Raw genomic sequence first — 15582 nt, 5'->3', positions numbered from 1 at the left:
CACCTCCAGTCTGCCTTGCTGCCTTCCTGTTCCTGGCCATCTTTTCCTTGGTCCTGTGCTTGCAGCCATGCCAGTGTTTCTTGCATTCGATGACTGTTCTCAGTAGTTCTGCCACACTGTTTATCTTGTCAACAATTTGTTGCCATATTGTCTCTCTCCTACTAATTGGCTATTTTGAGGTGACAAAAAGTTGGTGCTGGTGTTCCGTCACCTCTTTCACCAGAATTGTCTGCTCCTCTGCACTGAAACAACACTTTCTTTTCTTCTTCTCCCTCTCATGGGTCTTGTGTGGGTCCTCCTGGCTGGTTCCTGGTCTGTTGTCATCTTCCTGGGGTCTGTCCAAGCATCTGGGATCCATTTTGGCTCTCCTGGGCACATTTTGCAGTGTTTGCGCCGCTTTTTGACGCTATTGCGTCAAAAAAAGGCACGTATCTGGTTTGTGACGCCGTAAACCGGCTCACAGTCATTTTCGCCACATTAACGTCGTTTTTCTTCATGACGTGACGCATTGGTTTGAGTAAAAAAAAAAGACTCACACCCGTGGTTTGCACCACCGTGCATCAAAGTATAAATTTGATGCCCGAGTGGTGCAAAGAAATGACGTTAGCAGCTGGTAAATTTTTTGACGCAAAACTGCGTTGGCGCAGTTTTGCGTCAAAAAGTATAAATATGTCCCAATATTTGTCACATTTTACTTGGACTTTGGTGGGCTTTTTCAGTACAATGTAGAATACTCTTCACTCACCATTGAGGAAGCATGACTGTGCCTTGAAAATTTGATGTTTTGTCATGTTTTGTAGCCTACCCTTTTGCCACAAGTGAATTCCTGACACTAGCAATTAAACAACTGCTAACACTCATATGAAGGATCATTATAGGATGCCCTTTAATGGGTCTGGTAATTCTGGACCTCAGAAATGGATCTGCGAGTGCTGAAAAACTAGACCTTTATGAGCTGGTCATTAAAGATTGAGTGGAAAATACCCAGGGGAAATTGATACATCTAAACCGTCAGGGCATTCATCATTCTCAGCTGCATTTTATTCCAGATAGTTAGGCTGCTCTGAGCAGCCAGAGTCCCTGGGTAAAACTGTGCAGGGCCCGCGGTTTTGTTGCATTACTCGTAGTCCTGAAGGCCCATTGGAGAATTTATGTTGCTCGTAATGATGTCCAATGACGGGTACAACTATATTGGAAATGGGAGGCATTCAGACACCTTACATTTTTTTAAGAGACTGGACAAACAGCCAAACAACCGTGGACCTCCTGACATCACTGCACCACACTAAGAAATGTGGGGCCATAGGCTTGGCAGTCGCGAAAGTAAGCATACTATGACCTTGGAAATCGACTTTGGTGCTAATGTACAATGACTGTTTTTGAGGAAATGTGTAAAATTGCATCCTATCAGAGAATAATCTGCTAAGTAAATGACAGAATGATGCAATTCGAAGATGTCAGGGGGACATTCATAAAGAAACAGACATGATTACCAATCAAAGATCACCATCAGTTGAGACTGAATAACGAGTCCACTCATATATTTGTGACAGACTAGCATGTTGACTTCTATGTGGTTTAACATGTAATCTGCAGTTATCATTGCAACTGGTAAACCTTTTGGGTTCCTCCAACGAGGAAGCCATTGTTTGGTTAAGTTTTCAGACTATTAGTACAATTAGTACCAAGCACCCAGTGAAACCTGTGTCCTTACCTGTGCCAAGACCCAGCTTCACTTTTCGTTTCAGGACATTTCGGACGTCGAGGTGGCCACTGCATATCCTGGAGCAGAAGAAACAAAAGAAGGAAATCAACTTCAATTTGAGAAACAAACATCTCAAATCTTAGTCACTTTTTCAGACCTTTACATGATGAATCCTAATACGCTAATGATAAACCAAGTTCTTATGTAACTGCTAATGTTAAATTGCATTAATACAAACAAAATAAAGCTAGATCAGACTGATAAGTGTATATAAGCTAACAATCCTTATATGTATCTTTGGTATCCTCCATTTTTAACTCAATACTATAAGAAAACCGTGTATCCTCTCGATCTTCCAATCTCTAAAATCAAAAAAGTGACTATCGGATACATCAATAGCACATTTTCCAAAGTCATCATCAACCAGTTGAGAGTACTGGTCGTACCAGTGGTTGGATAAGAACACCAGTTTTAAATACATCCGCTATAATGATATCTTGATGTAGGACTCTGTGGATGGGTGCGTTTTAATGGGGATTGCATGCAGTCAATTGTAATAAATTGGCCCGAGATCTTTTATCACACATGTTTTTCCATCGAGCCCATAAAGTGTTTTAAGCATGCTGGCAAGCTCATGCATCATATAGACAGTAACTGTACATCGCTCAGGTTTGCGGAATTTAAAATGATATGTCGAAATATTGCAGGGTTTACATCAAAGGTACATGTAGAGAATTGGGTGGAGTATAGACGGATGTTTCATGCGCTTTGCTGCAAGAAACTTGGGCTACGCAGTAAGGCCCTGATTTATACTTTTTTTGCGCTGCATTACAGTCATTTTTTGATGCAAAAGCAGAGCAAACTTACAAAATACAGGGCCTAAGTGAGCTGTGATGCGTACGTTTGCTTCTCCGAGCTTGCCATACATACTTTCATCCCTTTGAAGGGCTAGTGTTACGCCCTGGTTTAAGGTGACCCAGGCAGTTTTATTAATTTGGCCAGGTAACTATAAGCTGAATTCAATACATTTTCACAATGATGAGTTTTCAGTAGCAGATAATCAAAATCTTTGAACTTTGGCCCATATTTATACTTTTTTAGCGCCGCATTTACAGAATTTTTCTAACCAAAAGTGGTGCAAACTCACAAAGTATAATTGGAGCAGATGTATACTTTTTGATGCAAAACTGCGCTTGTAAACATATCGCAAAACGGAGAGGCACCATTTTTGCCCGCAATAGCGTTAAAAACAGACGCTAACGGAGAGAACAGTGCAAAGGAGACCCAAAATGAAGCCAGTAAGCCAGAAGAGACCCCAGGGAGACCCCATTCAACTAGGAACCAGCCAGGAGGACACAGACAAGACAGGGGGAGGGAGAAGAAAAAGAGGAAGTGTTGTTTCAGCGCAGAGGAGCATGAAATACTGGTGAGAGAGGTGACAGATCATCAACATTAACTCTTCGTCACCTCTAAATTGCCAATTGGAAGGAGAGAGGCAATCTGGCAGCAGATTGTGGATAAGATCAACAGTGTGGCAGAGGTCAGGAGAACTGTAACTGAATGCAAGAAACGCTAGCATGACTGCAATCGAAGGACAAAGGAAAAAATGGCACGGAACAGGAAGGCAGCACTGCAGACTGGAGGTGGGAGCCCAGCACCACAAGAGGACTTGGACGAGATGGAGGAGATGGCTGCAGTAGTCATCCCGGAGGAAATCTTCACAGGAATACAAGGACAGGACAGTGCAGACTACCAGGAAAGACCACAAATGCAGGGTAAGTTGCATGGGGGAAATTTATGCTAAAATGTCAAGTGCAAGAAGGGGGAGGCATATAGGACTCACACAATGCATGTCAAAGTGGCGCCAAGATCAGACTCTGGACAACCGCACAGCCTTCAAAAACGCCATCCGCAGACACCACCAACTCATCCGAGCCGCCAAAAGAACCGCCTTCAAAGACTGAATCAACAACAACGAACACAGCCACAAGGAGCTCTTCAACGTCGTGAAGGAACTCTCCAGCCCCAGCTCCAATGCCAACGACATCCCGCTATCCGAAGACCTCTGTGACTCCCTAGCCTCCTACTTTCACTGCAAAATTGCAGACATCCACGACAGCTTCAGCACCCAGACCCCCCGGCAACTACCTACACCACAGATTCACCTCCGACCAACCTCCTGCTCTCCTGGACCCCCGTCAACGACAACAACACCATCGAAATCATGAACACCATCCAATCCGGCTCTCCATCTGACCACTGCCCTCACCACATCCTCAACAAAGCAAGCTCCGTCATCGCACCCCAACTACAGAAGATCATCAACAGCTCCTTCGAGTGCGCCACCTTCCATGAGAGCTGGAAACACGCCAAGATCAACCCCCTCCTCAAAAAACCCAAGGCAGTCCCAAAGGACCTCAAGAACTTCCGGCCTACCTCCCTGCTCCCCTTCTCGGCAAAAGTCATAGAGAAGGCTATCAGCAGACAACTAACCCGCTTCCTAGAGGAGAACCGCACCCTGGACCCTTCTCAATCCGGATTCAGCAGCAACCACAGTACTGAAACCACCCTCATCGCCGCCCCTGGCGACATCAGAACCATACTGGACAGCAGCAAAACCGCAGCCCTCATCCTCCTGGACCTCTCGGCCGCGTTCAACACGTCTGCCACCACACCCTACGCTCGTGCCTCAGCAATGCTGAAACCCACAACAGAGCCCTGGACTGGGTCACCTCCTTTCTCACCTGCAGAACCCAGAGAATCTGCCTCCCCCCCTTTCCGCTTGGACGCCACAAAAATCATCTGCGGTGTACCCCAGGGTTCATCCCTCCACCCGACCCTCTTCAACATCTACATGGCCCCGCTTGCTAACATCGCCTGATCCCACAACCTCAACATCATCTCATACGCCGACGACACCCAGCTGATCCTCTTCCTCACCAAGGACTCCGCCAAGACCTACCTCCACGAAAGAATGAAGGCCATCGCCAAATGGATGAAGAGCAGCTGCCTCAAACTCGATTCCGACAAGATAGAAGTCCTCTTCTTCGGCTCCACCCCCTCTGCATGGAATGACTCCTGGTGGCCTACCACTCTCAGAACTGCTCCGACTCCCACCGACCACGCACGCAACCTAGGATTCATCTTGGACCCCTCACTATCCATGACCCAGCAAGTCAAGGCCCTCTCCTCCTCCTGCTTCAACAACCTCCGCAAGTTCCGAAAGATCTACAAATGGATACCCACCGAAACCAGAAGAACAGTCACCCATCCCTCGTAAGCAGCAAGCTGGATTACGGCAATGCCCTCTACGCAGGAACCATGGCCAAACTCCAGAAGAGGCTGTAACACATCCAGAACGCGTCTGCACGCCTAATCCTGGACATCCCCCGCCACTGCCATATCACAGACCACCTGAAAAACCTGCACTGGCTCCCAGTCAACAAGAGAATCACCTTAAAACTCCTCACCCATGTTCACAAAGCACTGTACAACACCAGACCAGAATACCTCAACAGACGACTCTCTTTCTACACCCCGACCCAGCATCCCATGTCCGCCGACCTCACCCTCGCATACGTCCCACGTGTCCGCAGAACTACAACCGGCGGTAGATCATTCTCGCACCTCGCCGCCAAAACTTTGAACACTCTTCCCACCCACCTGCACCAGACCAAAGACCTCCTTACCTTCAGGAAACTTCCCAAGACCTGGTTGTTCGACCAGTAGCAGCACCTCCCCCCCTCACATTCTCCTCCCCTCTCCTCCTCAGCGCCTTGAGACCCTCACAGGTGAGTAGTGCGCTTTACAAATCCCTGATTGATTGATTGATTGATTGAAAGGAGCGCAGAGGGACACCATGCACATTAAGCTAGTTGCACTATGTCGACGTAAGCTACCCATGTACCTATGCCTTGGTAGTGCCATGTACCATGACACATACACAACCTGGACATATTTCGAACACCAGGCCTAAATACCTACATGAACATGTGCAGCACATGGGATGGACGGCATGTATAATCACTGTGCCACTGGTTGTGACATTACACTATCCCTTGCATGTAGTAACATCAACACCACCAACACGACCATGTCAGACACATGGGAATGGGGAAATAAACACACACATACAACACATGGGGTATGACTGTGAACATAATGGTGGATAATTCCACATCAACGGGCGGGGGATGGTGCATGGGCAAGTCCGGTGTTGGTAAGTCTGCCAGTGCAGTGTACCCTTTGCATTTGGCAGTATGAGTCACACATTGGGATGGCAGCTGGTAATCTATCTGCTCATGGTAGCTCTGTGTGGCACTTAGTAAACATTGTTAATGGATCAAAAAGAGTCAGTGCCAGTTTTGGGCTGCATTGGGCGTAACAGGACACGCTGCACTCAGCCCTGAAAATCAGGCAATGGAAAGGGCCAGGGTATGGGACCCCTTGCACTGCCCATGCCAAGTGCATGGGCTATGCAGGGGCACCCAGGGCCACACCACACCACATCACCAACAACCATTTCATGGGGGTTACACCGCCATGCAAAGGCTGGTGGAAATGCGGGAACAGACCTGGAGGGTAGTGTTGAATGTAACACTGGTCTGGTGTCACAAGACAGATGCCATAGCCAGTCTGTAAGCTGCAGGAAACCTACCATGTCCAGGCCATTGGCCCACGGGGCATTCCACATTGACAACAGGTGCCACTGCCACCTGTGCTGTTGGGGGCAGTCAAATACACAATGGCAGTCAGGTGCCCTTTGGACTGATGCACATGAAATGAGGGACCAGTATGAGTACCTGCAGAATCACCTCTAAATTGCTTCAGGCCCTGAACGAAGTATAACTGTTAAATGGCTATGTCCATAGACTCATTTACCATCAGGCACTGTCACATACAGAATGATGTACACAGCAGAAATTTCATACCCATACTGGCCATCCCTGGGTTCAACCCTGTGCTTGTGACAAATGAGCTGTACTGTCACCATGCTGCACTCGTGTATCATAATGCAAGGAGGGCTGCATTGAGGGGGAGGATATAGGTGTTTAGTAAGGAAAACACACCTACACAGACAGGAAATTGCTGGTCTCATCCCCTACAAGCAATTCACTGAGTATGTAAAACATGTTGAACACATGTATGCTAAACCTACTACATACAGCAGGAATGGCTGTGAAACAGTTCTCGGTCAATATCGTCAGCTGGGAGTACCAGTAGAACACATTGGTGTGAAACAGAGGGACTCAACCTCATCTGTAATTGCCACTGGTCAGCTTAGCAGGATAGGAATGAAAAATAGGCTGTCATCAAATGTCCCACAGTGCACAACATTCCAACACAAAACCCATACAATGACAGCTGAATTACCACACCTACCTGTCCTATACATGGTCAACATAGTCACCTTGAGTGGTGGGTACATTGGATGGCAGATGCACAGACAAGTAGATGTGCTGTAGCTGCCAATGTGACAGCTCAGTTGTAAGAAGGTGATGAACATGTCAAGAGAGGGATCTGAAAGCAGGACGGAATCCCTAGGACAACACACAATTTTCACTGTACACCCATGGGAAGACGCTGAGACCCAAGCATATGACATGAAGTAAGAGAGTACCCAAAAAGTTTTAATTAGATTTTAACACAACTAAAAAGAATAAAGACTACCTATCCTAACCTAACCTAACCTATCCTAACTATACATAACCAACAACAGACCCTAACTACTTTAAGCTACACTTACCTAACACATTCAACGACACACTCTAAACATTGCCCCACTACCCCCCTTATATTGCAAGACAAATGCAGGACAATATATACTAAACTACACATATACTACCTAATACTAAACAAATATATATTTTTGGGGTATATATATATATATATTTTTTTTTTTTTAAAGAACAAAAAAAGACCCAACATCACCCCCCACCCACATAGTAAAATGTAAAAAGTAGAAAACCCACCCACCAAACCTACTTATCCTAACTAAACCACTAACCTAAACTAACCTACAACTAACCCCCGATACCCACTAAAAACATTAAAACAAATAAGGAGGGAGAGGACTGAAATGGGGATGAGAGACATTTTGGCATTCACAGGTTGGCCCGCCTGAGTTTCCGCTTTTTGAATTTTAGTTTTTTAGGCCCTTATTTATACATTTTTAGTGCACCATTTGTGCCACCTTTTGATGCAAAAGCAGGGCAAACTTACAAAATACAATTGTTTTAGTAAGTTTGCGCTGCATTTGCGTAAAAAATGACACAAATTCTGCCCTAAAAAAGTATAAATACGGGCCTTAGTGTTCTTCTCAACCTCCTTCTCAATAAAGTCCAACTTCTTGAGGACCTGTATGACATCCCTCTGTAGTTCCCTTATAGCACTCATGTCCATGGCAGCAGGTGTGGTTGGCTGTGGCACGGATGTTGAGGGTGCAGCAGCTGGGGCAATTGTGATGGTGGCAGCTGTGGCTCTATGCACAGCTATGGTGCTTGGTCCTCCCTGTGTGGGCAGTGTGGTTCCCCCTTGGGTGAATGCCCGCCACTCACCGATGGATCACTCCGTGTGATAGCAGCGTGCCATCCTCATGAACCCAGATTCCACTGCCAGTATGTGCCGATAGCGGACTGTCCTCTTCTGAAAGGCTCACAGTTCCTCGTTGTTCATGTTGATAAAATGAGACAGGCAACCATCAGTGTCAGCATTGTGTGGAGTATGTCCAGATTATTAGCTTACACTCTACATCGAATTGCACATGCACTCTAACTCACATTCAGGAAAATTCAATGACCCTGATAGATGAAACGACAATGCTGCCTTAGCATCAATTCCTTGATACCATAGCCACCTACAACAAGATTAGGAAACAAACAAAATTAGATATGCATTGATTTTGTGCCATGTCTAACAATGCAAAGGCAGCGTCAACTTCAGATAGACCAGGGCCACAATTCCTCATCATCTGTGTCAAATTTCAACCATACATCACCAGTAACTTGAATCTGATATTGGGAGTATGGGATGCAGTTGATAACCATAAGGGGTCAGTGTTGATAGGCACACATGCAGGCCTGATCACAATGACTGCCACCTACATTGTGAGCATCACATCTACCTACAAATTTGTTGTTCCCACACCCTGTGCCTCAAGGGGGATGGCCATGCAATTCATCATCTCAACTGTCCAGGTCATCCACTAAGGCATGCCCACTCATACATGGAGTCAAAGAGTGGACCATATGTTACGAGAGCTGACAACTAGGAAGCTGGTATCCATAGGTCTATCACATCTACATTTGTGTGTCCAGGTGTGGACGCCCATCAATACTCGATCAGCCAAAACCATTCCTCACACACCCATATCCATGCCAGCACACGTTTGGACTTCACCTGCATGCATGCCTATTACATTCCATATGAGTGTCACGTAAATGGAGTACAATATATGTGGCACCATGCTGAGGACATTTGCCCACCCAGTCCTACATGTACATTACAATACAGGGATGCACCAATTTGTCTACAAAATGGTGAATCACCGTGTTGTGAGAATGACGCTGTGTCCCAGTGCCAATATTTTCACAGCGGTGTACATCTAAGTCAGATATGGGCCTACATGTGGCTTGTCATCACCTTGTTTACGCAGTGCTGCCCATTGAGTGCCGCAAGCCTCACAAGATATGACTCTCTGCATGTGCATGGAGAACCCTTAAATGTGACACAGTGTCACCATCCAGCCTACTTTGATATCTGATCATTTGACAGCTCATTACTTCTAGCATTGGGTACAACACACATGACTCACTCACACGAAAGCTTTAATCAATACACAGGACAGATATAATCACACTTACTGGATACATCTGGGTCCTCAAATCTTGCCACTTCGTCTATCGTGTAGGGGGCAGGTCCACTTGAAAGATATGGATGGAAAACCATGGTTAGTATCATATCACTGTCACTTATCGTGGACAACATATTACAGTGTGTACTATTTCAGTGGAATGAGCTAATTATCCAGGTTGAGGACAGTGCAACAGACACACCACTGCAAACTCACGATGAGACTGACACTCAGGTGAGTTAGAGCCACACATCTGCACTCTTATACTGGGCCTGAGACTCAGGTAGTGCTACCGCCTGCAACAACCATATGTGGCCAATCTGTAGAAGATGGAACTCCATGGAATGAGGGGGAGTTGGGTGACAGATACATGACACTACACTGCTGCTCTGCAAGACAACTGACTCAGGTATTCTGGATTGTCCTGTAAGACACACAGAGGCACTTTGTGAAGGACAAGCAGCTCAATTTTTAGTCTGCAATTTTCATGCATTGAGTAATCCATGACTGATGTGTCACAGTTGTCTAATTGTATCAAATGCCCCATTGCCAGTGCCCCCTAGGGCGGGTATGCCCCCTTTGCAAACATAATGGCAGGGATGATGTATGTAAAATTATAACAATGTAGCGCCATACATGCATTGCCCTACTTTGTAATCACAATCCAGTTACATTTGGTATGCTGGCAGTGTCTTGGCTTATCATACATGACATAATGCTGGGGCACAGATGTTGTCATGGCCCCTGATATGTGTGACTTAGTGATGGTTGTGCATGACTCACCTAACATCTGACTTGCATTGGTAAAATGGTAGGATATGTGAACCCCATGTCTATACTGGCGCAGTGACACTTCATTCTGGTTGCATGCAACCTGTCCACAAGCATTGCATGCAGCACGCCAACACACCTGCTACTGTCATTCAAGTGTGGTGAACAGTAAATAGTTTGCCAATGGGAGACTCACCAACAGGGTCACCGATCACCACACCAAGATGGTCTAACAGATCCTGCTCCCTGATAACCAGATCCGCCCAGCGATGCTTGAGCTTGTGTTCGTTGCGGCTGCTGCGGTATACCCTCTTCAGGTGGTGGAGTACCTTGCCCCAAAGCAGCCGCCTCACCTCCGTCCGATAGCTCTGTATCACACGGCTCCCCATTTCCAGCATTAATGGAAGGTAGTTGCTACCAGCCACACGAAGCCTCCCAACTCCTCCTCCCCCAACCTAGTCTGCCTCCCACTACCAGACATATCACGGAGGTACAGGTTGACAAAAAATAGAGATTGTAAAAAAATAAATAAGTAAAGGAAGTTTAACGCCCAAAAATAACAATTCCAATTAATTCAACTTAACAGCTAACCCGGACAGACACCCCACAGTACAGGTACAAGGAAAAATACAAATAACACACAAATTCACTAACACTGGGACAAAGTACAGTCAAATACTACATAAAACACAACAGGACGGACACCACAAGATACAAAACAGAGCAATAACACACCACCAACTCCAAGACATACCCACACAGTCAAAAGAGGCACAGATTGTACAGAGAAAGTGAAAGTACACCCACTGTACCATGCCTGTAAACTGAATTTCCTATTACATCACTTCCTGTCCCCGCATGTCACCTTTTTTTGTAATGCATGTATTTATTTGACGCATCTGATATTTACGTGAGTATTCCTGACGCATGACTTACGTGTGTCTTTTTCTACTGACGCATTACCTTTATGTGTCGATTTAACAGTAAATCAGCATTGAGATGAGTGCGAAGGTGGAAATCATGCTAATGGCCCATGGGTCATATACTTTGTGTTTGCAGATATTTTCAATGTGCTTGCGCCATTTTTTTACCCTATTCCTGATTGCGTGATTTTGTCCATTGTTAATGGATGTACCCTGTATCAACATACAAATTGAATAAGCTAAGCTGCAGTGTGGGATTTTGTGTATGGCCACATGTGGTACTCCATACAACAATGTGATTTGGGTGTGATTGGTCTGTTACACCAATGTGTGTGTTACAGAATCAACAGCATGCAATGTATTCACGTCATGCACATGTATGTATGTGTGACAACAGTGCATCCACAAATGTATGGCAGTCAGTACTAAGAGTAATGGTATGTGATTGTGAATTGTGTTCACTTATGTGCTGTGTGTAGTTGTGTTACAGAGCATCACATTTCAGACGACATACAGAGCTCGGGCATTGTTGATGATGGCTGATGAAGGCTATCTAGCAAATATTACCTGACAACTGTCTCTGTCAGGAATCCCCAAGGTGCCTTCTGCGTTATCTGTCAGTATCCCCAGGGATTAGGGTTAAATCATATCTCTGTTCTTGGTTAAACCTTCATGTTTCTAAGTAAACATAATGTGCTGTGTTACACAATTGGTTTTATCAATGCTTGTTTTAACAATGCTTGTTTGCTAATGTGAGCAGGTGTAGACATGTGCTTCTAATTGGGTGTGGTGTAGACATGTGCTTCTAATTGGGTGTGGTGACTCAACTGCTTTCCTGATTGGCTATAAATAGCAGAGTGAAGCATGCCTCCCTGCTTGACTTTGTTTTGCTTCCTGATCTCAGCACCTGATTTGGCAGTCCAGCCCCTGCTGTCATCCTCGTATTCAGGACTTTTGAGGCAATTTTTTTCTTTGTTTCTGTACCAGCTGACACCAGGCATTCCTCCAGCACTCCAGAAAAGACTGCAGCCAAGTGACTAGTATTCTCCAGGGAGTTTGTTCTTTGAGCGCTGTGCTTTCCTAGAACAGCTGGTGTATTTCAGACCTCGTATTTTGGCAGAGTGCTTATCTTGAAGAGACAAATGCATTTCTGAACATTCTACATTATTATTGTAGTTACTTGTCTAAATGTGCTTCAGAAAATCTGCTTGAGCTCAAGTACTACACAAAGTGACAGTGCAATTTTAAAAGAGCATTTACATGACTTTTCTTTCTCTAATAGCATAACTCTTGAATTTAAATTGTGTCATTCATGCTTGTGTTTCAGGTTTGAGGAATTTGCTTTTGAAGGGTTTTTCACAGACACACACACAGTGAAACCAAATCAAACTGTGCCACCCTAACTGTTTAAACCCAGGGTGGACATTTGTATTTCTTGGATTGTTTTTGTTCCTTTTAGTTTAACCCTATGCATGCAGGAAAGTTATACGTGATATAATTAATGCCCTTGTTTGTCTTTCTTGTGCATGACAAGTGCAACCACAGTTCTAATTGTAGTGTGCAACAGTGAATCTCTGTGAAGCCAGCCTTAGTGTTGCAGTACTTATTGTTATGGTACTCAGTTTGGGTTTTTGGTAATGCAGTGTTAGTAATTGTGCCAACAGTTATTATTATCCAAGAAAAGTGCTGGAGCATCCCGGTGTTCTTCTACCGCTCCCGTGCCCATATCAGAAAGAGAGATTCAGTTTCAAGGAAGTTGAGTGCACTAACTCTACTATCACTCTGTCAACAACAACCTGCCCCCAAAGATACAGGGTGCCTGGCTGGACCGGCAAGACGTGGCAGTGTTTTGTCTCTTTCTCTTCCACTCCCACTTTCCTTTTGGGACACCTGCTGGGGTTTTTGTGTCCACCAGGAAGTGCCGAGAGGTGTTCCAGGAGGTCGGGGGTATACCATCGCCCCTGCAGACATCCTGCTTTTCGGGTGAGTGGCCCCGTCTCAACAGTCTCCATATGTTGATCTTGAGTACAAGGTGACTTGTGTGTGGACTACACATATGTCTGACATGTGTACGTATTTGGTACATACTGCGATTGACACACTCTGCCTCCATTCCAACCATCTCATGTGTTGAGCACAATAGTCAGTTCAAAGTCATTACATTTAGCATTGTAATTATAATTTTTGTGTGGTGGACCTGCAGCCCTAGCTGCATATGGTCTCATCCATTCTGATGTGCATTCCACAGACGTGTCCGTCCAAAGTGTGAGGTCATGTATACCCTGTAACAAGATTGAGCCCCATGGCAGTGGCAGGACTGATTTCCATAGATGTACTGCGCAGGCTCCATTTCTCCCATTGCTTCTCGTACCTGACCTAATCATGATTGTCACCAATGATGTCCCCCACCTTGTCACACATGTTCCATGCAGTCAATGCAACTCTCACTCTGAGTTGTGTCAGTGGTCTGTTCACACATTACAATCTCACCATGATTTGACATCCACTGCCTCATGTGTGGGCCCTTGTTTACATCCTATTTGGACATGTTGTAGTTGTGTGTGATGAGCTATTGTTGTACAAGCTGTCAACATGGATGTAAATAATATGTTGTGGTCCATAGATTGTGCCCTTCAGTTGTCACATTCAAGTGATAAGGCTATTTGTCAAATGAGTGATGGTAACAGTAAAATCTTACGCATCACATGTGATGTTGGCACTGTACTCATCATATTAGTGTTTGTGATATGCTCCCTGAGGTTAGACTCACAATCCTGTGGTATATGTTGTGTTGATTGAACAGGCCAAAGCCAGATTTTGTGAATAAGTTAGGTGTTTATTGACAAAATCTACAAGGTGAGTTACATGATTATTAAGTGAAGAAGTTTTCAATGATGTGCAGTCTGAGGCATATCCCAGCAGTTGTGTTGTGCTGTTCCCCCTCATTTTCTTCTCCACCATCCTCCTCCTCCTCAGGCAGGTCATCAACCTGCTCATATAAGGAGATGTTCATCCACACACATATGCTGTACAGGATGGCACATGTCAAGATTATCTTGCAGACGATGTGTGGGGCATATAGGAGGCTGCCTCCTGTGATGTCGAGGCACCTGAATCTGGACTTCCGGATGCCAAATGTCCTCTCCACAATAGTCTGTGTCCTACGATGCCCCTCATTATATGCACGCTCTGCTGCTGTGCTCGGTTGGGAAATGGGGTCATTATCCATGGCTGTATGCCATAACCCTGATCCGCTGCAAAATATTAAAGGACTAAGTTGTTGTTAGGGCTTGCAACAGGTATGTTACGTAGCATGGCAGTTGATATTTAGAGCTGGTTGTGGCTCATATGTATTTGTGGTATGGTGTAAGTTCCTTTCCTTGTGTAATGTTTCCACAGCACTAGGTTGTTAAAAATGACAATCTTGTGTTTGGTGAAAGGACCTGGGACATATGATTTGGATTCCACACTGATAGTCTTTATGTATGTAGCATGCGTTGTATCGTGCACCTGTGTCTCAGTGTGCTATCAATAGAGGGGACATGAGACATCCTCACAATACAATGGTGTCAGATGTGGTGGCAACATGGTAGCACTACAGAGCCTGGACATCCCATCCCTTTTGACATGTGTCATTGCAGATGATGTGTGATACTTAGTGCCTTTGAAATTGGTAAGTGAGAATGCACAACACCAAAATTGCCTGCACTGTCCTGCAGCATTTCGACTATGCAAGAATACCCCATGTGTGACATGATACTTGTGAACCCTTTGTTGTCCCCTGCACCAGTTTCTCATGTGCAGCTGTGCACCGACATTACCTACCCTGCACCAGGGTAGTTGGCTAGCTGCCTTGTGGAGGTGGATGTATCTGTGCAGGATGGTACACTGCCCTATACAACTGCTGTTTTGATGGCCAATTTGCTCTTTCTGTATGTGTAGCAGTATGCAGCATGCATTGGTGCGACAATCATCTGAGTTCATAGCACAGTCTACTTCCTTGTTGCAACCTGCAAACAACACGTTGGCACTTCCTCAGGTTTTAGGTGACAGTTACATGTGAGTCAGCATCGTCTTGCTATGTATCTTGTGGTGACAGACCTGCAGTGACAAACTTTACACCCCCCTTCCACACTACATACAGCTTGGGAGGGTGGCCAGTTTACAATGTGGCTTCAACTCATTATGAAATGGACATCTGCCAAGTTGTACATATAGTGCAGGCTATGCCAATGGAACTGTGGGCTATTACATAGGTCCCGTAGTAGCCATGAGGTGTCCAAGGGTGTGTATCCCATTGCCCCAGGATGATCAACATAACCACCAGTGTC

At 45.3% G+C, this 15582-nt stretch overlaps 1 protein-coding gene across 1 annotated transcript in view; it reads right to left on the bottom strand.

The window, feature by feature from the left end:
* The window catches only part of GDA (guanine deaminase), a 599621-nt gene that overhangs the window by 78676 nt on the left and 505363 nt on the right, over window positions 1-15582 (bottom strand). The window contains exon 11 of the mRNA XM_069228937.1: window positions 1715-1782. Coding sequence (XP_069085038.1) covers window positions 1715-1782 — 68 coding nt within the window. The remainder of the gene's footprint in view (window positions 1-1714; window positions 1783-15582) is intronic.

Source organism: Pleurodeles waltl, chromosome 1_1 (genome assembly GCF_031143425.1).
Source record: "Pleurodeles waltl isolate 20211129_DDA chromosome 1_1, aPleWal1.hap1.20221129, whole genome shotgun sequence".
Classification (NCBI taxonomy): Eukaryota; Metazoa; Chordata; class Amphibia; order Caudata; family Salamandridae; genus Pleurodeles; species Pleurodeles waltl.
This window is presented reverse-complemented; position numbering and strand designations above follow the sequence as displayed.